Source organism: Falco punctatus (assembly GCF_963210335.1).
Source record: "Falco punctatus genome assembly, chromosome: 5".
NCBI lineage: Eukaryota > Metazoa > Chordata > Aves > Falconiformes > Falconidae > Falco > Falco punctatus.
In genome coordinates, this window is record NC_137584.1 from 73,753,310 (window position 1) to 73,775,217 (window position 21,908).

The 21,908-nt window shown below is 51.1% G+C and overlaps 1 protein-coding gene across 2 annotated transcripts; it reads right to left on the reverse strand.

Moving 5' to 3' along the window:
• Window positions 1-97: 97 nt before the first annotated feature.
• URGCP (upregulator of cell proliferation) lies at window positions 98-13,803 on the reverse strand. Of its 2 annotated transcripts, XM_080388273.1 has the most exons (3): window positions 13,430-13,803; window positions 9,023-9,213; window positions 98-7,879 (listed from the first exon to the last, which is right to left on the reverse strand). In XM_080388273.1, exon 3 carries the CDS (start codon window positions 7,875-7,877, stop codon window positions 558-560), a length of 7,320 nt encoding a protein of 2,439 aa, XP_080244399.1. In that variant the 5' UTR covers window positions 7,878-7,879; window positions 9,023-9,213; window positions 13,430-13,803; the 3' UTR covers window positions 98-557. The 2 variants fall into 2 exon arrangements, with proteins under 2 accessions (XP_080244399.1, XP_080244400.1); XM_080388274.1 differs by lacking the exon at window positions 9,023-9,213.
• Between the last annotated feature and the right edge of the window lie 8,105 nt (window positions 13,804-21,908).

The following is a 21,908-nucleotide window of genomic DNA, read 5'->3' on the forward strand; positions in this document are numbered from 1 at the left end:
ATGGGTCTGAGCGACGCACTCAGCTTATCAATAAGGAATCAATAAAGGAATGGTAATACTGAAAAGCAAAACAGCACAGCTTGCAGCCAATGTTGAGCTGCTTTCAGATCCTGCAGCCCTTTCTTTAAGTGTGACAAGTACTTTCTACATGAAAACTATTTTTTTTTTTGTCAGTGTCACTTATTTTCTCATGGCAGCTGATAAAATTGGTGTTTTCTAATGCTGCCTTTGCCCTTGGCACTGTTCTCTTGGTCTCAGTCTTGGCCATATGACTGCTCACTGCAGGAATATTTTTCTTTTTTGCTCTAAGACAAAGCACATGTAAATGTTTATGGCAAGAAGGGAAAAGGATTCTGACTTTATCATGAAGCAGGGGAATTACTGAGCAGTGGCAGGAGAAGCACATCTTATTCCACCCAACTTTGTGAGCAATTAGATACCAATTCCTTCATGTGGCTTGAGTTCGTAGTCATTATAACAATATTTTGTGGATAGACTTGTACTACATTCTTATAAAATGCAAAGCAGCTGCCATTCTTCCTTCATATCGACTTGGCCTAAAACTTCTCCAGTTCAGCAAGTGCTTCCTGCTTTGTAATTTTCTGCCACAAATCAGGGATTTCTCCTTTGCCATGAAATTTCCCATTGTAATGCTTTTCTAGTTTTGTCCTGAAATGACACACAAACCATTTCCAGTATGCTTGCATGGATGGATCAGAAGAAATGTTCCAAGTGGAATAAGGAGGTCCAGCATCTCGGTATCTTTTGTAGGGCATCCAGGTCTCTTCACCAATCAAGAATGAACAGTCACTTGCAACACTAGTAGAACAAATATCAATGACCAGATTGTCTGTTTTATGCCACCTGTATCCCACCAAAACTTGTGGACGATGGAAGACAAGCTGATGGTCTCCATCATGATTCGGCATGGTGTTTGTGCAAACAGCCCCACAAAAGGGACACCTCGCCCAGCACCCTTCAAACTGTTCAGCCAGGATTTTGTGAGGCTGCCTTTCAAATTTGCTCATATCAGCACTAGCAAACTCTTCCTTGAGACTGTCCTTCAGGGGAGCCAGTGCTGCTGTCATGGCATTTTTCAGGAACTCTATGTCTGTTATCTCCTGATGTTCAATGTTCTTCAGTTCCCTTCTGGGCAAGCTTAGCACCTCTTCAAGTTCGCTGCAAAATGCATCCAGCCAAAGAGAGATTTTGTCATTTCTGTCGTTTCTGTCTTTGACAAAGTTGGTTGATACAAAAACAGCTGACTGGATGCTTTCATAGAGGTGAGCAAGAGAGTCATCTAAAAACTTATCCAGCCTCCTGTTCTTATCTAAACAGTACTCCTTAACACGTGTCTCAATGTAACTCTCTAAAAATCTTTGTGGGCAACTAAGGTAATCCTTGAACTTCTCAAAATTTTCTTCTTCTGCCAGGTATCTCAGTATGCAGCCTTCCAGAAAGGATCTATTGCCACTGAAATCTCGGATTTTACCCTTCATGTCCCGAGCTATGGCAAGAGCTGTCCTCTCATAGACTGCCTGGTGAAGAGCCGGGGCAATCTTGTCACACAGGAAAACAGCAAATATTGTGATAGAAGTGGCTCCTTGGCAGGAAATCTGGAAACATTTAAAGAAATCTTCTCTCTTGCTCTCCAGGTAGATGGCTGGATCGTTTGCTTTTCTGAACATTGCATGCATGGTTTTAAATCTTTCTGCTGCTGTTTTGCACAGATACAGTGATAAATCTATCCTGTAATCCTTATTAAAACTATATTTTGCATTGCTAGGGACAGAATTCATACCTTTCTGTACTTCATTTAGTATTTCATGAATAAAACTTCGACTGTAATCCCTTTTCTCCTTTTCCTTCTTGTCAATGTTTTCCCTCACACGTGCTATGATGGTATCTGTAATGTGTTGTATGGTGCTCAGAGCAACATCATCAAAATTTGTACTCCAGATGTACTTCAGAAAATTTCTTTTCTTAGCAACATGTTTCTCCAAGTCAACAGAAAATACTCCATGTTTGGGAAATGTCTTGATTCGTGTGGGTAAGTTTGGCTCCTTAAAGTGTTCTAGAAGGACATCTTCTATTTCCACATCGATATCAACCTGTTCTGGAGGGGGACCAGCAGAGGAGACTTCAGCAACACAGCCTGCCCAGAGAGACATAAAGTTGTCTCTCAGTTCTCTTTCGGTTAGTTTCTTGCCTTTTAGACGCAGAGCCAACTGTCTACTCCTTTTCAGAAACTTGTCTTCATATTCTGACTTCTTTTCATCCAGTTTACACTGGTTCTTCTTTAGTTCAATAAGACGCTCACACTTCTTCCTAGTTTCAGAAAGAAGAGATTCTTTTAGTTCTTTCAGCTTCAGTTCTGTGCTGCTTTTCCACTGGACCAGTATCTCAGAATCTCTGTCTTCACTGAAATACTTTTCCATGTCTTTCATGATGGCATCATTTGTCTCTTGCACTAGTTTTTCAAGGTATTCTGTGGTGACATTCTGCAAGTCCCCATTCCGAACTCTATTGTCCAGTTTCATTTGCAGGTCTAAGATGTGACTCCTCAGCTGCCAGGTCCACTGACTAAATGCGGTTTCCAGTTTCTTGTAGGCAGCAATCTCCACTGAATTCTTGAAGCTGAAAATGAAGTTTTCATTCAGCAAAGCATTCCAGAGGTCACTAATACGAATTTTCAAGCTCGAAAGCTTCAAAATGCTGCCCTGTGACTCCTTCTTGGCAGCTTGGAGAATTTTGCTCTTTAATTCCTGGACGTTTTGGCTGTAGGTGGGGTTGGGTGGTGCCATGGGGGGGTTTCCTTCCCACAGATGAGCAAAGTAATGAATGTGGGTGTTCACATCAAAGCGGATGACATCACTGAAGCAGGAGGCATCACAGAATTCCTGCTGGGCAGCTGTCACAGTCATTTCATCCAGCTTTTCCTGCAGACGTCTTTGTCCTTCCATGTTCTTTTCCTTGGCAGTTATTTCTCCCACATTTTGGTGTACAAACAGACAGCTTGGGGAAAGATTTACTTGCTTCATCCTCAGAAAAGCCTGCACAGCAATCTGAAGGACATCTTGCATTTCTGAAGGATTTTCTCCAAAGATATTGATCAGAGTCATGTTGCCGATGCCAATGACAAAGGTGGCCAGCTCGTTGTCATGATTAAGGGACTGTTTATTTGCCATCTCTATGGCACGAAGTCCCTCTGTGTCAACAACTAGCATGTAATCAAAGTCCAAATCTTGTTGCAGCTTCTTGTCCACTTTAATTAGCTGCATAAATGCTCCCCGAGTGCATCTCCCTGCACTGACACTAAACTGAAGACCAAACATGGCATTCAACAGGGTTGACTTCCCTGTGCTCTGGATGCCAAGCACTGAGAGAACAAATATTCGTTTGTCCCCTAGCTTCTCAATTAATCTGTCAAAGATCGCCCTGACCCATCGTAATGGTACGTAAGAAGCATCACCATCCATCAGCTCTACAGGATACCCTGAAACCATCAGATCAGCTGCAATTTCAGGTAGTTTGGCAAAACATATATCCTGTGAGTCCATTGATTCCAGAGCTTCATAAATCTGCCCTACCTCTCTCAAAATATGCTCAAGGCCAATGGACGAATCGTTGATTTCATTGGAGAGGTCATCTAACTGGCGCAGCAACACAGGTTTCAGATTGTTTTTCTCATTGCTTTTCTTTGTTGCCAGGATTTGAGACCATAATTGGTGATACTTTCCCTTCAGTTCATCAAGGTGACCAGAGGACAGGTCATCCATAAAGATCTTCATCCACTGCAGGAAGTATTTCTTGGTATCTGCTGGCTGTGACTGGAGAAAGCCAAGGACTGATTTCATCAGCTGATTGAGGGGGAAAGCTTTTGCTAGTTGCTTTCTTCTTATTGCTGACTTCTCTGTTTCAATTTGGCTCCGATGATGCTCTATGCTCTTGTTTCTCTTTTCCTGCAACCGAGTGAGTTCTTTGTCCTTTTTGCACCACATGTACCACAGCTTTCCTTGAAGAGGCAGAAGGTGGGATTTGATCTCAGACAACTTCTCTTGCTTCAGAAGCTTCACCAGCTCCTTCGCCTTTTCTTTGGCTGTGACACACGCATCTGTATCTTGGTCAACTAAGAATCCGTACTTGCGAGCTTTGTCCAGGCAGGCATCAAGGCTGGAAAGCATGTTAGACCCTTCCAGGAGATCCCTGATTTTTTTTGTCAGCTCATCCATTAATTCTGCTTCGTTTCTGTTCTTGATAGCTATTTTTATTTTTTGGCTAGATCGGCTAGCTGCAACATTCTCTTTTTCAGTGAAAAGGCAAACCAAAGGCGTTTGTGACTGCCACAGATCACGTAAAATCTTCACCCCTCTCTCATCACTCTGATCAGACTCAGATACAAATACCACATTCACAGCAGATATCTCCTGTAAAAACTGCAGCTGTTCTTTGTGATCCCTTGCATCTCCATGCAGGTTACAGAAAGCCACACAGCAGTCAAAGCTGTCATCACCACTGCCCCGGGGACAGTACCAGGAGATCTCCACAACACCTTTCATCAGCAAACAGTCTTTGGTGCTGCCTTTGCAATGTCGGTGGAAAAAGACGTCATGCTTCTGTTTGCTCAGCAGAGCATTCAGGATCTGAGACTTGGAAGAGGAGGGAGAGCTGCCAATCCGTATGAAGGACACAATGGGTGTTTCTGCCTGATACAACAGTTTGTTTTTGTAACTGTTCATTTTGGCCTCCTTTCCTGACTTCTCAGCCTCTTTCCAGCTTTTTTTTATTTGGCTGAGGGACCAGAGGGGGAACTCTATCTGTGAAGTGCATGGGTTGGGTACCAGGAGAGGTAGTGCAAACTGGCAGAAAGCAAGTTTTGTTGAAATGTACTGTCTCATGAAATCATCAGCACAATGAAATATTGCCATCTGGAGGTCCATAGGGTGCACACAATTTTCCTTGGTTGGAGATTTAGGGGCTTCTTCCTCCAAATCAGTGAAAAAGTCATCAAAGGAATCTGAGGGTTCATGCTCTTGCTCTGTGTTCTTTGGCACAGGTGTGAGTCCTGGGTTGCTCTCATCCTTGTAAGTCAGGTACCTCACCCGATAATCCACAGTTAACAGTTTTTGCAAGAAGTAAAATGGTAGTTCATTGTCCTTGCTAGGCTGGCTGTCATGTAAAGATGTGTTGTATATGATGTGGAAATCTTCTGTCCCCATTTTTCTTGGATAGTAACTTTCTAGTCCAAGGCGCTTAAGTAAGTGGAGGAACTCTTGATTTGCAATGACTTGATTTGCTTTGGATTTGCTGCCATCTGATTCGGATTTGGACTCACTGGAAGGCTGTATTCTTTGAAAAGTGTCTTCCATGTCTTTGATTATATTGTGTTTCTTCAGATCATCATGTGTGTCATCCAAGCGCCCATTGATGAAAGAAAGCAAGTCACCTTCCAGCATCTCCCAGTCTTTGAATGCACTGTGCTTTTCAAGAAGAGTTTTTATCTCTGTTGTCCATAGGTTTTTCATTTGATCTTCCATGAAAATGAAACGTTTATTCTTCTGCTCAGGGGGCACCTCTTTATGTTCAGAAGTTACAGTTAGACCCATCAGCAGCAGGAATGCCTGAGCTCTGTAAATGTCTTGCTCCTTCAGACCCAGATACTCCTTATGTCCCATTTCCATTTCATTTATCATGAAGTTAATTTCTGGATATCCAAGGAGGTACTGAAAAGTGCCCCTTTCCACCTGGTATCCTGTGCTGGTTGTAATTAAGATCACCAAGAGTTCTATGTCTTTCTGTGCCCTTTCCTGGAGAAACTGGAGTAAAGAATAAACAGCTAGGCTTGCAGTCAAGGTGGCTTTTATTTTTGCTTCATGAATTGCAGATGCAGAGGTTTCTGGTGCATAGGTGACTTCCTGGATGTACTCCTTCATTTGCAGGAGTGTCTTGGTGAGATCTTCAAGCTCAGCAACATGGGGAGTTTCGGGAACCATGTGCTCAGTATGGAAGATCCATTGCATAATGAAGGAAGACCTGGGGAAGTCCTTGACAGAATAGACATGAGGATCCAGGAGGCACTTCAACAGAGACTTGATATAGGTGGTATTTTCTGGAGGTGACTTCTTGCAAAACAGAACGGTATTCACCAGGAACTCCTGCAGTGCTTTGTCTGACAGGCATATGTTGATCCAGACACTATGGTTTTTGGTTTTTTCATTCAGATTCTGTTTGAAATCTATCAGTGTGAGCAGTTTCCTTTCATCACCTGTCACTGCCCAGGTCTTCACACAATCCACAAAAGCTTTGGCCTCTTCCACTGCACTGATCAATTCCTCTCCAAACACGGTGCCAACACAGCAATTCGTTAGTGCTTCGTATGTTGCCCTGAGGCTGCTGCTTATTTGATAGACAGACTTAAAGTCACTGCTGTGATTAAACTGGATTATATCCCACACTGGGATCAGCTGAAAGCCTCGGTCAATAACACACCAGGTTGTGTTGTTAGTTACAAGCCCAAATTTCCACTGAGGAAGAGAACTTGTCTCTGATGGGCCCCCTGTGTTGGCCATGTAGACCTGAACTGCTGTGTAGGCACTTTTTCCATCTCTTCCCTGAGAAGAAGCCTGTAAGCTGGATTTTGAAATGTCCACGTTCACCCCTGCGCTGACACCAAAGTTGCTATAGCTGGCCCCGATGCAGCTGTTCAGTGCTTCAGATGCTTGTCGCTTCATCTCTTCCCGCTGTTCAGCTCTGAATCCTTCCGTAGATGCCTTCCACCAGAATATCCCCCCAAAGTGCAGGGGACCCTGGTTTACATGGGACCCAAACCTGCTGAAGAAGCTCGCACACCTGCTCTTCAGCATGTCAGGCCTGTCTGCTTCCTGGGTGATGTTCAAAAGATGCTCAATGTCTTGCAGCTCCCGCAGGGCTGCATCTGAGAGGCGAAGCTGATGCTTTTGTAAGTAGCAGGAGGCCAAAGGGATGTACTGGTACTTGGTGGTGCAAATGTAGCTCTGTTCAGAGCGGGACTGGTGAACATCCTCCAGCTGCGAGGATCTGCTGTAATCTACATTAGCTTCAACATTAAACCCCCAGAAGCCGGCTTTGGCAGAAACGCTGATGCTGAACCCCAGCTGCTCCATGGACTTGGTGAAAGTGGCTTCTTCTGCAGAGGAGGAGAACTCCTTCCTCTCAAACAGCATCCCTTGCTCTGGACCGGTGAGCTTGAATCCATCGGGAATGCTGATGATCTGGTCTCGCTTTGCCAGCACATCTGCCAGGCTGCTGGTTCTGTAAATGCCCTGCAGGGCCAGTCCCCCCGATGCCCGCCTCAGGACCTCTGTGTCAGAGACGTTCTCACCCCTGCCCACTGATGAATCCTGCTGCTCCAGCTGCTTCTGGACGCTCTCCAGCACATCCAGCAGTGACTTCTCTGGTGGGATCCAGTACTCTTTGGGAATCTCCATGGCTTGCCGCAGAGCTTCCTCTTTCTTTCTTATGGCATCCCTGCTATGGCTGCGAATGTTGTGCATGTCTTTCAGCTCCTGCAGGACTAGCTTGGCTGCTTCTTGTCTCTGCTTTATCTTCTCCAAGCGCTCTTTCTGCAGGTCCTCAGAAGTTGTTTTGTTGTCTGTTAGTTCCAGGAGTTTTTGGAGAGCCTTTGTTTCCCAGGGGTATCGTACTGCACACTCCAGCTTAAGGTAGTCTTCATATTGCATATGTTTCAGGGCTTCTTTGGAATTCACTCCCAGTAGCTCTGACAGTTTGGGGACCCAGTATTCATCATCCAGTCCTTCTTTCTCACATGCTTCTGCCAGCTGTATTTTAGCAGAATGTGCCTTTTGATTGGCCTCTAGTATGTCCTCCTGTGAACCCATGGCTATGGAAGAAGAAAACACTTTCTTTAAGGTATATTGTAAGAGGCCCCAGCCTCTTATAAGAGGGGTCTCCAGCAGCTCTGGCCCTGGGAATTCCTCCTACTCAGCTGCTGGAGCCCAGCCTGGGTGGCCTAAGGCCTGGGGGGTCTCCATCTCGGGACAGTGGTTATGCCTGCTACTTTCCCATTTGCAGGTTCAACCCTGAAGCTGAGGGTTGAACCCTCACACACCCTGACTTGGCCACACAACTTGTCGTGGACAAGGTGCTGCCTTCAACAACACCCATGTATAGCCAAAAGGATTCATAAATGCCTAAGTACAGACAGCTGTGGTCATTCCTGAATCCCTCGAGCACCAGCACAGCCCCTCTGTCCATCCAACACCCGTGCTGCATTGTGCACCCTCTTACCAGCCTTACTGCTCACTGTGTGGTCCAGCTTGGTGCTCACCAGCAGAGGCATGTGCTCACACACTGATCTTACAGGCACCTCACACTCACCCTGAATACTCAGCACCACACCTACGGGCTGTGACCTGTGGTCCTGCTCCAGCTGCCAGCACAGAGCCTCACACTCATGCCCATTCCCCCTAGGAGCTGCTTCTCGGGATACACATCATTCCCACCCCAATGGATAGGAAAAAGCTATGTTATCCCTACCCAGAGTTTTGCCTGGAGCATCCTGTTGGCCCGTCATTAGTGACTGGAGACTTTGGGTCTTTGGCATTGTGTCCAGGAACCCCTGTCTATCCAGTTTGTGTACCTGTGTGGTTTTGTTTATTGTTTACCCCTTCACTTATTCCATCTGCACTGGAAAGGTCCTTGACTGCTAACCTTAACGGAGCTGGTGCTCTCACTGTCCACATGCTTTTACACCTTTTTTTACACTGTCATATAAACCTGATTATTGTCTGTGTCTCAATTCAGTAAGATACTGAAGAGATTTATGCAGTGCACAAAACCTTCCTGTGCTTTCAGCTCTCATCCCACCAACACCACAAGACTCTTACCAACACAGGCATTGATCTGAGATGCTTGTGACTGGACTTTGGAACCTTTTCAGAGCCTTTAAGTGTCAGCTTTTCCTTTAAAGTCAGTGAAGCTTTAGGGAATATGCTCAATGAATGTAGGGTCTGGTTCATCTCACCTCACGGTAGATGATCCTTTTGGTCAGATGCTTGATTTTCCAGAGGACACAAGCAGCCAAGGTCCCCAGCTCAGCCAAGAGAGCACACGGTCACATGGCAGGCCTGGTAGACAAGGCTGGGATGTAAGATGAAGATATGGACGACCTCAAGAATTCAAGAGGAAGAATACCAGGAAGGAAGGCCCAAAATCCTAAAAGAGAAGACCAGACAGGAGATGGCAACCCATCAACATGAAGGATTCATTCCAGGGAGAAGTGGAGGCCATCCCTTCTCCACCAGTGATGATTGCCCAGCCAACAAATGTTAATAGGGCCTTTTTGGGGTGGTGACCAAACTAGGTTTTCACCTGGGACCTAAACCCACATACAAAAAAGACCTTGAGAGGCTTGAAAGGTGGGCCCATGCAAACCTCATGAGGTTCAACAAGGCCAAGTGCAATCTCCTGCACCTGGGTTGGGGCAATCCCAAGCACAAATACAGTCTGGGCAGAGAATGGACTGAGAGTAGCCCTGAGGAGAAAGGCTTGGGGGTGTTGGTGGATGAAAAACTGAACGTGACTCAGCATTGTGTGCTCACAGTACCTTGGGCTGCATCACCAGCATCATGGCCAGCAGGTCAAGAAAGGTGATTCTCCCCCTCTACTCCATGCTCATGAGACCCCCCCTGCAGTGCTGCGTCCGGCTCTGGGGTCCCCAGCACAGGAGAGACATGGAGCTGCTGGAGCGGGGCCAGAGGAGGCCAGGGAGATGCTCAGGGGCTGGAGCAGCTCTGCTGTGGGGACAGGCTGGGAGAGCTGGGGTGGCTCAGCCTGGGGAGGAGAAGGCTGTGGGGAGACCTTAGAGCACCTGCCAGTGCCTAAAGGGGCCGGCAAGAAAGCTGGGGAGGGGCTTTGGGCAAGGGCAGGTGGCGATGGCACACGGGGGAATGGCTTTACATGAGAGAGGGGAGATGGAGATGAGAGATGAGGAAGAAATTCTTCCCTGTGAGGGCGGCGAGGCGCTGGCCCAGGCTGCCCAGAGCAGCTGTGGGTGCCCCATCCCTGGCAGGGCTCAAGGCCAGGCTGGACGGGGCTGGGGGCAGCCTGGGCTGGGGGCAGGGGTCCCTGCCCGTGGCGGGGGGGGTGGGAACTGGATGGTCTTTAAGGTCCCTTCCCACCCAAACCATTTTGTGATTCAATGATTCTACACCATTGTGGACATCAGCCTAGTGAAGTTTGCAAAGTATGCATCTCCTGCTTTAAGAGTCCCTTCTGCACACAACAAAAGGTGGCCAGAAGGTGCCTCAGGGGACAGGACTGTAATGCCTGTACACCATAACACCATCAGGCTTGAAAGAACAAGCCTGGCCATGCAGTCAAAGTTCAATCTGACTATAATTTAGAAAGGATCCCCCAGCACAGGGATCTTCCCCCAGTACCCAACTACCTGCTGACCTCTCAAATATTTGCCTTCCTGCCACCACCCAGAAGGCACCAGCAAGGGAGGGTGTGGGGCTCACACCAGATTTATTCGGGGGAGAAGATGTGGAACAATGGAGAGCACAGGCTGAATGATGGAGAATAGGCTGGTTCATGAGAGCAAAGAAAGAATCACAGCACCACAGGGCAGTGGGGCTGGGCAGGGACCCCTGGGACCACCCAGAGCTCAAGCAGGCTCTCCTACAGCAGCTGCGCAGGGCCGCATCCAGGTGGGCTCTGAACGTCCCCAGAGAAGGAGACTGCGCAGCCTCTCTGGGCAGCCTGTCCCCGTGCTCCGGCACCCTCAAGGGAAAGAAGTTTTTCCTGCTCTCCCCACGGAGCTCCCTGTGCTGCAGTTTGTGCCCGTTGCCCCTTGTCCTGTCGCTGGGCACCGCTGACAAGAGCCCGGCCCCCTGACACTGGCCCTTAAGGTACCTGTGTGCATCGCTCAGGTCCCCTCTCAGCCTTCTCCTGCCCAGGCTGAACAGCCCCAGCTCCCGCAGCCTTTCCTCCTAGAAGAGATGCTCCAGAGGCTTTGTCGCCTTCATGGCCCTTCCCTGAACTCTCTCCTGTCTGTCCACATCTCTCTGGAACTGGGGAGCCCAGCACTGGACCCAGAGCTCCAGGTGTGACCTCACCAGGACAGAGCAGAGGGGGAGGACCACCTCCCTCAACCTGCTGGCCACATTCCTCCCAGTGCACCCCAGAATCCCACTGGCCCCTTAGCTATAAGAGCACACTGCTGGCCCATGGGCAACATGCTGCCCACCAGCACTGCCAGCTTCACACCAGTGACTGCCCTCCAGCAGGTCAGCCCCAGCCTGTGCTGGTATGTGGGGTTGTTCCTCCCTCAGTGCAGGACCTTAAGCCTGGAGACCTGCAGAAAAGTCCCAGCTCTGGATACACGGGCAGTCCCATCAACATCTGTGCTCTCCTGTCAGGCTCAGCCAGCCTCATGACAAAGTCTGGATGTGGCAGAGCCCAGCAGAACAGCAGTGACAATGCAGGAGCACATGCCCTATCCCACCATTGGCCAGATCATGCATCTGCTGCTGTGGGTGAAGCTCAAGGCCCCAAAAAGAGGAGGAAAAACATCGTGGTGGTTGGCTTCCGCCAGCAACTAAACCCCCACCAGCAGCTCATGCCCGCCTGCCAGCAGCATGGGGAGGAAAATGGAAGCAGAAAAGCAAAAGCAAGAAAATCTGCTGGGTCAAGACAGGAGTTTAGCAACTGAAGGAAAGCTGTGCATGCTCAAAAGCAAAGCAAGATGTTTATTCCCTAATTTGCATCAGCGGGCAGATGTCCAGCTGCTCCCTGGAAAGCAAAACCTCAGCTGTTTGGGAAAGCAAATGCCCTGCCACCAGCATCTCCCTTACTCCTTCTTCCCCCTAGCTGTGATTGCTGTGCAGCATGGTCCACTCCGGCCACCTGTCCCAGCTCTGTTCCCTCCCAACTACTAACCCGTTGGCCTGTTACCAGTGCTGTTTCAGTCTCAGATGCCCCAAAAAGCACTGCACGGCGGTGGTGGAGATTAACACCAGCCCTGCCGGACCCTGAACTATCCGTCACCCCTGTGCACTTTGAAGTCCCAGCATGGTTTCATATTTCTTCAAGAACAAGGAAAAAACTCACATGCAATTGTGTTAGTGCATGCAAAGGACCACTAAAGCGTATTTATGGAATAACATGGGATTGCTTTCTTCCTTGGAAGCAAATGAGGGAAGCAGCAAGGGTGGCAGTATGACCTGCCATGGGACTGCCTGCACCCCATTTCATGGGAACAGCCCCCTTGAGGGTTTTTTCCCCAGCCCTGCATCAGGAGAAGCAGGCTCTGGAAGCACTTGTGCCTTTGAGGGGCTGCACCAGGCACCACAGCACTTTGGGTGGTGAAGTTTAGACTGTAGGAGAGGCTGGGACAGGTGAGTCCAACTATCACTCCATAGGGAGGAATAGGAAAAAATCTCCCCCTAGGCTTGGGGACAGAGCAGGATGTCCCACAAATGCCACTCATAGCCCCAGTGCTGCTACGCTTTCTAACGAGTGTCACGGGAGGCAGGCACTGCCACCCAAGCTGCTGGCACCGCCAGCCCGAGGACTGTGCCCAGCACCCACTTGCTTCTGCACCCTCTTAATGCTGACAAAGAGCGTACCACGGAAAAAGTCATTATCAGTGACCATAAAATCATGGCATCATTTAGATTGGAAAAGACTTTTAAGATCATCAAGTCCAACCATTAACCCAGCACTGCCAAGCCCACCACTAACCCATGGCCCTGAGCACCACATCTACACATCTTTTAAACACCCCAGGGACGGTGCCTCCCCCCCTCCCTGGGCAGCCTGTCCCAGTGCTGGACACCCTTTCGGTGAAGAAATGTTTCCCAGTCTCCAACCTAAACCTGCCCTGGTGCAACCTGAGGCCGTTCCCCCTTGTCCTGTCGCTTGTGACCTGGGAGCAGAGACCGACCCCCCTGGCTGCAGCCCCCTCCCAGGCAGCTGTAGGGAGCGATCGGGTCCCCCCTGAGCCCCCTCCTCTCCAGGCTGACCCCCCAGCCCCCCCATCAGACTGGTTCCCCAGCCCCTGCCCCAGCCCCCTGCCCGGCTCTGGACACGCTCCGGCCCCCCAAGCTCTGTCTGGGAGTGAGGGGCCAGAACGGACCCCAGGGCTCGAGGGGCGGCCGCACCGGTGCCCAGCACAGGGGGATGGTCACGATAGACGCCTGCACAGCTCTGCAGCTGCCATGTCACCCAGCCCACCGCCTGGCACGGCTGTCGAGGGCACCCACCCTGACCCTCCTGGGGCTGGGTCATGCCTGGAGCAGGCAGGGTTAACCCTGGAAGCACACACAGGTCCTCAGAGCTCCCTCAGACAGACGAGCAAAGCCTGTTTGCTCCATCCCACACTCAGAGCAGAGACCATTCACCCACTGCCTTAAAACCCCTTTCTTACCTTCCCTGGCATCTCTCAACTGATGGGAAAACACAAGAAATAAGAAGATGACAAGACCCCTGCTCTCTGCTGATCCCCAGCTCCCAGCCACACAGATCCTCAGCAGAGTCCTACTGTCTCAGTCCGGTCCTCAGCAGCTCCTGAGCTGGTGTCAGCCCAGCCCACCTCTTTATACAGACCCACCTCGGAGGCTGGCTTCCGCTTGTTTTATGTGTAGAGGCAAGGAGGAAATGTTCTGCTTTCCTGTAAATCAAACCATTCCCAGAAACAGAATGTGAAAGTAATGTGGCAGCTGGAGCTGAGCCAAGCAGCTCAGAAAGCTGCAGCAGCCCCAGACACACACACCAGGTCCCCCAAACCATGTCCTGGACCCTGCACAGGGTGCTGGGTGTGCCCTCCGGCCGTGGCAAAGCTGGGGCCTGCAGCTGGGGTGAAAGACAGCAGGGGCTGGGCAGTGCTTGGGGCTCTCGGCTGGAAACCTCCCCGACCTGCTCCTCTTGCCCCAAATCATCAAATCATAGACTGGTTTGGATTGGAAGGGACCTTAAAGACCATCTAGTCCCACCCCGCACACCCCCCACCACGGGCAGGGACCCCTTCCACCAACCCAGGCTGCCCCCAGCCCCATCCAGCCTGGCCTTCAGCACTGCCAGGGATGGGGCACCCACAGCTGCTCTGGGCAATCAGTTTTTCATCCACCAGCACCCCCAAGTCAATCTTGGCAGGGCTGCTCTCCATCCTCTCATCCCCCAGCCCACATTGATACCAGGGGTTACCCTGACCCAGGTGCAGGAGATTGCACTTGGCCTTGTTGAACCTCACGAGGTTCACCCAGACCTGCTTCTCAAGCCTGTCCAGGTCCCTCTGGATGGTATCCCACCCCTCAGATGTGTCAGCCACACCACTAAGCTTGGTGTCATCTGCAGATCTTCTGAGGGTGCACTCAATCCCATTGTCTGTGTCATTGATGAAGATATTAAACAGTCCTTCCTTCAGTACAGACCCTCGAGAGACACCACTCATCAGTGTTCTCTGTCCAGACATTGAGCTGTTGACCACTGCTCTCTAGATGCAACCATCCAGCCAGTTCTTCATCCACTAAATAGTCCATCCATCCAATCCACCTTGAATCCTCCTTTCCCCAACCCTGCATCAGTTGTTGAAAGGGCAAACCGTACCCTGAAGGATTATCTTCAGAGACAGAAAGTATCACAGGACATAGATGTAACTAAATGGTTGACTAAGGTGTTGTTTACCTTAAACTCTCTCTCCCTTACAGAGGATAGAGAGGGACCACCTGTTATACATCACCAAACAGCGCGAGGGAACCAAACAACTACAGTTCCTGTTTTGAATGTTTTGTATAAAAATATGGCTTCAGGTGTATGGGAAGAACCTAATCCGGTGTTATTTATTGGTAGAGGTTATTTTTGTATCTCCACAGATAAAGGACCTATATGGGTCCCTAGCAAGTTTGTGCGACCTGAATGTCAAGATCAGAAGATGGAAGAGAAGAATCAGAGCGAGCAGACAGAATAAACTGTCTATGTTGTAAGAGATGTAACCCACGGGTATTGTGCCAATGTATCCTATGTGGGGTAAAACGGTTCTGTAAACCAAAGTTTAAATGTAAATTGTGTAAAGAGTTATGTGTTTTATTAGTAACCAGGCATGAAGCCAGAGAAAGCATACGACTAGTGTAATACCATGCTGATTGGAGACAATATACATCATCAGAATCTGTGAAACCACAGAATTGTGGGGTGAAATGTAAAAAAAAAAAAAAAAAAAAAAAGTGTAAATTGCAGGAGTAAACATGTTTGAGTGGTGGACTTGGTTTACGGTCTTGATGAATTTTTTACCCATTGGACGAAGTATTTTTGGCATCTTGCCTAGGACAAACATATGGGTGACATGGGCCAATATCATGGGAGTAACAGACTTTTGTTTAAATCTGCAACAAGCAGACAACCCCTTTAGAACTTCTTTAATTGGTATTCCCCTGCAAGAGAATGAAACAAATTTTGATGTTTTTTGGAATGTTAAAACAGTGGATCTGACTTCCAATCAGAATGGTACATGTATGAGTCCAAATGGGCAATATGTTTGGCCTTCTATGTATAATGCAGCATGGCAGAAGACAGTATTTGAGAATTTAAATCAGCCACATCATTTACCTTTGCAGGAGGTAGACCTATTGGCTAGCGTTGTACCTGTTGAATATGTTAATGTTACTGCAGCTGATATGGCAGACTGTACCCACATGTTATCACCGCTTCAACCCATGAATCGCACTGGAGTAATTTGGTTTGGTGACCCGTGGCAGTTATGGCTAACACGTCAACAGGGTTTTATACAGTGTTTCAAGATCTAACCAGTTCACCTATTTGGGGTGAATTGAAAACTGGGGGTTTCCATATAGATGTATCAGGGGGTTATCAGTTGCCACCGGGTGTCTTTTTGATATGTGGGGACAGAGCATGGCCAGGGATTCCTGTGTATCCTCTCGGTGGACCATGTTATTTAGGGCGCTTGACTTTGTTTGCTCCAAATATGAAAGACTTATTAAAAATGACTCAATAATATTATAGATCACGGAGGACACTGCGCACCTTTGATGAAACATGTAATGACCGACTCGATCTGCATTCTGTAACAGCAAATGTCCTAGCCTCCATATTTATGCCGGGGGCAATGGCTGCATTAAATGCTAAGAATATACGAAGGTTAGCATGCTGGGGAGAAAAACAATTTAATCTTACATCGCAGATTTTAAGTTTGTTATTGCTTGATGTAGATAATGTTAGGCAGCCTATGTTACAAAATAGAGCTGCAATAGATTTTTTGTTATTAGCACATGGACACGGTTGTGAGGATTTTGAAGGGATGTGTTGTATGAACCTTTCCTATCATTCCATATCGATGCACAAGAAGTTGTTACAACTGCAGGGAAACATGAAGCATATTCTTGCTGATGATAATCTCTTCGATGGATGGTTGAGAGGATTGGGGATAACAGGTTGTTTAAAGATGTTGTTGATGGAAGGAATATGCTTTGTTATAATCATTGTTGTAATGTTTTTAGGTTTTAACTGTTTATTTTCTTGTGTGAAGAAAGGTTTAACATCTATTGTGAAACAGGCATGGGTTGTCCAAAAAGAAAAAGGGGATATGTAGAGGGATTTTTAAAGGACCGATGACATATGTTACCATTGTCCGGGTTGGACAACCCAGGCCTGTTAGTTGAAGCTGCAGAGCAACTTTAAATTGTCCTTGAAACAAGGAGTGTGAGAAAGAAGACAAGCTATGCACAAACAAGAAGCCAGGTGCAGAGCAAGTCCTGGGAACTGCGAAATCAACACACTCTCAGCGGCACACTCTGATCAGGCGCCTGCAGCGTGCTCACCGATCAGCGACACGGACGCCCAAGTGACCAGCAACCTTTATCCAATCACCTGTGTGTAAAGTCGTGTGAGCGGTTGGTTTAAGTTACAAATATGACCTGTTTGTTTAATAAAGTGAGCACGGCATGTAGCCATATTGGTGTGGTTGTTGTGACTTGGCCGACTCTCCACAGGGGACTCTCTTCTAGTGGGAACGCATGAAGGCCAGCAGAACCCCATGAAAGCTGGCAGTGGGATGAGTTGTGCCAACTGGGGCCTGGTAGCCACCTCTACCTGCTGGCACCAGCCAGGTTTGAGCTTCTCTGGAGGGGGACATGGTGACATCTCCTCATGACTCCAGCACCTCTCCTGCATTGGGTGCTCAGTTCCAGCTGCTGCTTTGTTCTCCCATGGCATCATCTCTCCTCCCACAGGCCCCAGGGCATCCACAGGGACATCATCTTCACTCTGGAGAGAAAGGTGATGGTGACCACCACCCACCTGGCGGGACCAGCCCACACACCCCATGGCATTATCACAGCCCCAGCATGGGCAATGCTGACCCCCAGTGATGCTCAGCAGCTCCTTGAGCTCCTGCTGCAGTTTCAGCTGCAGCAGCTCCCACATCAGCTCACGGCGCCGGCTCCTAGGGGCCACCCCCATGTGCCGCAGGGTCCCCTCTGTCAGCCGCAGCAGGACCCATCCTGAGATGGCATGCTTGTGTGCCAGCTTGGCCAGCTCCCTGGCCCTGCTCTGTGCAGCCAGCTACACACCCACCTCTGCCACTGTCCACTGCCCCAACGGGCGCTGCTCCCACCAGGCCCCCTCTGACACCTGTGCTGGGAGGAAAGGGGTGAGTGGGATGTCCCTTCATCCCTCCAGCCCCTATGGAAGCTATAGGGTTAAGCTGGCTCCTCCATGCCACCTACATCCCCCCTACCCAGGCTGAACAGGATCCTTGGTCCCATCCCTGAGCTGATGCTGGTGGCTGCACCCATGGCTCCAGCCTCCAGCCCTAGGGGTCTCCCAGCCACCATTATTTGTGGGGTATCTCCATCCCCTGAGCCCCTGCCCATGCTCACCTCAGCCTCTGGGCATCGCTCCGGTGGTGCCTTGACCCTATCCTGCAGTGGGGGGTCCATGTGGGGCAGCAGGCTGGGCACTGGGGCAGCTCAGGCTCACTGCAAATGGGGCTTTATCAGCCAGGGGTACTGCAGCTTGTGCCCAGGCTAGCCTGCCTTCTGCCAGCCAAGTCACCCTCTCAGCCCCCTGCCATGGTGAAGCAGCCCATCCCATGGTCCCTGCCTGACTCACCAAGGGGATGTGGGTCAGGGTGATTGTCCTACTTGATGCTACCCAGTCTGTGCCCCCCCGGAGAAGTGGCTGCTCACCAGGGTTCCAGGCAAGGGGCTGTGGCAAGGCCCCACTGCCCATCCCGCCACGTGGGCATGCAGAACCTGGCATACCCAGGAGGTGAGATCAGCCCCAGCTTGCCCACATCCGCCACCTCCATGAGTAAAGGGGGGGGATGCACAAGCACAGCACGGGTCCCCCAGCCCAGCCAGGACCCCTGCCCTGGCCTGACCCCTTCCTCCTCACCATCCTTCACCTTGCACCTTAACTCTGGGTCAGTGCCAAACACCGGAAGAGTGAAAGAAACCTTTCCCCAGCCATGCCCCTGTGAGCACAGCCCCGTACACACCCTAGCAGCCCAGAGCCCCCCGTGAGTGGCACCGCAAGGCTGCGAGGGACTGCTGGCCATCTCAGGGAGCCGAGGGTGAGACCCAGGCTGGGCTAGGGGAGAGTAGAGCCCAGCTCCGTCCACACCAAGAGCCAGGGAAGGAGCTCTGCAAAGGTTTCTCCATGCCACCTCCCAGTTTGCTGCAGCCAGCCCTCCCCATTCACCCTGAGCACCTTCCACACAGATGGGCATGGGATGCACCTGAGCAGCTTCGCCTACGAGGAGGATGGTGGCGGTGAGGGTCTTCCTGGGTGCAGGGACACGGGAGAGGCAGGAGCAGGCAGGAGCAGGATGAGCCACAAGGATCAGTCACATCCCGAAGAGATGCAGCCCTGCCCCACTGAGCATGTACAGACCCAGCCACTACCTGCAACAGCTCACAGCGCTGCTCTCTCATAATCGTCCCCCCCGCCAAGACCTGCAGAGGGATTAAATCCCCCAACTAACTGTGAAAATAATCCACCATGGAACAGGCAGGCCACAATACTCCAACAGAGCCACAACACTGCAAGGGCTGCCACCAGCCAAACACTTTTCGTGTGAAAATATTCCACACGGCATTAGCTTACAGAATCACAGCACCACAGGGCGGTGGGGATGGGCAGGGACCCCTGGGACCACCCAGCCCACCCCCTGCTCAAGCAGGCTCTCCTACAGCAGCTGCGCAGGATCACATCCAGGTGGGTTCTGGAAGTCCCCAGAGAAGGAGACTCCACAGCCTCTCTGGGCAGCCTGTCCCCGTGCTCCGGCACCCTCAAGGGAAAGAAGTTTTTCCTGCTCTCCCCACGGAGCTCCCTGTGCTGCAGTTTGTGCCCGTTACCCCTTGTCCTGTCGCTGGGCACCGCTGACAAGAGCCCGGCCCCGGCCCCCTGACACTGGCCCTTAAGGTACCTGTGTGCATCGCTCAGGTCCCCTCTCAGCCTTCTCCTGCCCAGGCTGAACAGCCCCAGCTCCCGCAGCCTTTCCTCCTAGGAGAGATGCTCCAGAGGCTTTGTCACCTTCATGGCCCTTCCCTGAACTCTCTCCTGTCTGTCCACATCTCTCTGGAACTGGGGAGCCCAGCACTGGATCCAGAGCTCCAGGTGTGGCCTCACCAGGACAGAGCAGAAGGGAAGGCTCCCCTCCTGCGACCTGTTGGGCTTGTTCCTCCCAAAGTGCAGGACTCGGCGCTTGGCCCTGTTGGGTTTCATGCAGTTCCTGTCAGCCCATTTCTGCCGCCTGCCAGAGTCTCTCGGGACTGGCGTACCAGCCAATACTCAGTGGTAGCCAAACTGTGGTACAAAGTGGTAGCTGCCAGGAGGAAAGCTGACTTCATCCCAGCCAGAGGCAGCACGGAACTTGATCGCCAAGGCGGGTTCGGGACCGGGATTAGGTCTGGAGTCGGCAACTGGAATGAGACCCCATCCTGAGCTGGCTCAGCAGCTTCACAGGTCCGAGGTCCAGACCTGTTGGAGCCCAGTCACACAGAACCAAAGTGAAGCAAGGGGGGAAGATCAGGAGATGACAGGCTGCTGCAGCCAGCAGCCCAGACAGGAGGAAAGAGCAAGCCCACGTTTTTCGGTAGCCCACCCTGACCCCAGGTGGCCTGCCCAGGGGGTGGGAAGGAGGGATCATGCCAAGTGGAGCTTCCCCGTTCTCCAAAGCTGCAGGTGCAGGGCCAAAGCACAAGCGACTTCTCAGCAGAAGACAGCCCTGCATCCATGCCATCAGCAGGACGACGTCAGCAAGTTGCAGAGTCTCTCCTCAGCCGTTCCTCCCGCTGTGAACCCCATGCCCAGCAGCCTTACTGTGCCAGGCACGTCTCCGCTCTGCCAGGATCCCCACAGGCCCTGGGTGCCAGTCCCCAGCAAAGCTCAGGAGGGGCCCATTGCTGGTGGGGAGCACTTGGACTGGGGAAAGGGGGGTGCCCTGTGCGCCCTGCCTTTCTTCTCCTTGCAGCCTTTTGGCAGCCTCAAGGGACTTGGCAGACTCAAGCCTCGCTGCTGCTGCTGCTGCTGCTGCTGCTCTTTTGCATGCCTCATCTGTGGGTCTCCGTTGCAGCTTTAGTCCTGGAGAAATGGGCTGGAGGATGGTGTCGATGCTGAGGCTGTGCATCCCTCACCGGGGCTGGCAGAGGTGCTACTGCAGGACTGCCCAGGCTGGCAGTCTGAGAGCCCTGTGCCCACTGGGGCCATGGGCAGTGCCCTGGTGGGGAGCTCAGCCCCTGGCCCCAGGGGAAGGGGAAGGACAACTGGGGCTGCATGGCTGGAGCTACAGGAGTGCTCCCAAAAGGCTCCTTGGAGGGACAGTCTGAAATGAGGATGAAGCAAGGACCTGGCATGAAGCTGTTGGGGACAGCTGGGGACATGCCAGCCTCCCCCATGGTGGGGACAAGGCACAGAGCTGCCTTAATGCCTGTTCCTACTGCCAGCACTGTCACTGACACCCTCGTAGCCCTGGAGGTCACTGCCCACCCCCCCCTCCCATTCATTCAAGACATGAAGAGCTCTCGCAGACGTTTTAAGGACACTGCTGCTTTATTCAAATAAAAGCTTAGTTTCACAGCCGACCTCTGCCAAGGTGTCGCGTTCCTGGGGAAAGTGCTCACGGCTGCTCTTTGGGCTTCTCTGCTGCTAGAGGCCTCCAGAGATGACAGGATGATCTTTGCTCCATCCCAGCAGAGCACAAGGTGCTTGAGGGCCTCTCTTATCCTTGGTCCCCCGATGGCTGCATTGCTTTCCCCTCTGGGCAGGACAGCAGCAGGCAGGCAGGCAGCAATGACCTGGGGACAGCATGGAATGTGAGGAGCAGCTGCTGGGCAGGGAAGCCCCAGGCACTTTTCTCCATCGTCTGCCACCTGCACTGGGTGGGTGCCCAGCGGGCCGTCTCCTCTTGCCCACACCAAGCATCGGTGAAAGGCCATCGCAGCTCTCACCGCCATCCCAACGCTCCCAGACCACAGTATCTTGTCCTACAGAAACACCTCCCGAACGACACAGCTGTGAGAGCTGCACAAGGCAGCCCAGACCATCCCCATCCTCCCGTGCAGCGCTTGCTCTGCCGATGCTTCTCCCATCCTACCTTTTCTTGCCAGTGCTCCTCAATCCTCCAAATCCGCAGCGTGGAAGAGTGTGTCGACCTTAGACAAGAGGTTGAATGTCAGCCTCTGCTTGCCTTCCGTGGTGCTGCTGGGTTCCGGGCTCTCTGGCTCCAACAGCTCATCCACCTTATCCCCGATGTTCCTCTGCATGCTGGCCTTCAGCATTTGCCAGGACTGCACGACGCGCTGCACAGCAGACCTCTGCCGCAGGCCCCTCTGATCCGTGTGGGGCAGGGCCTGCTTCTTAACACTCTGCGTCCCCTCCAGGACCGCAGA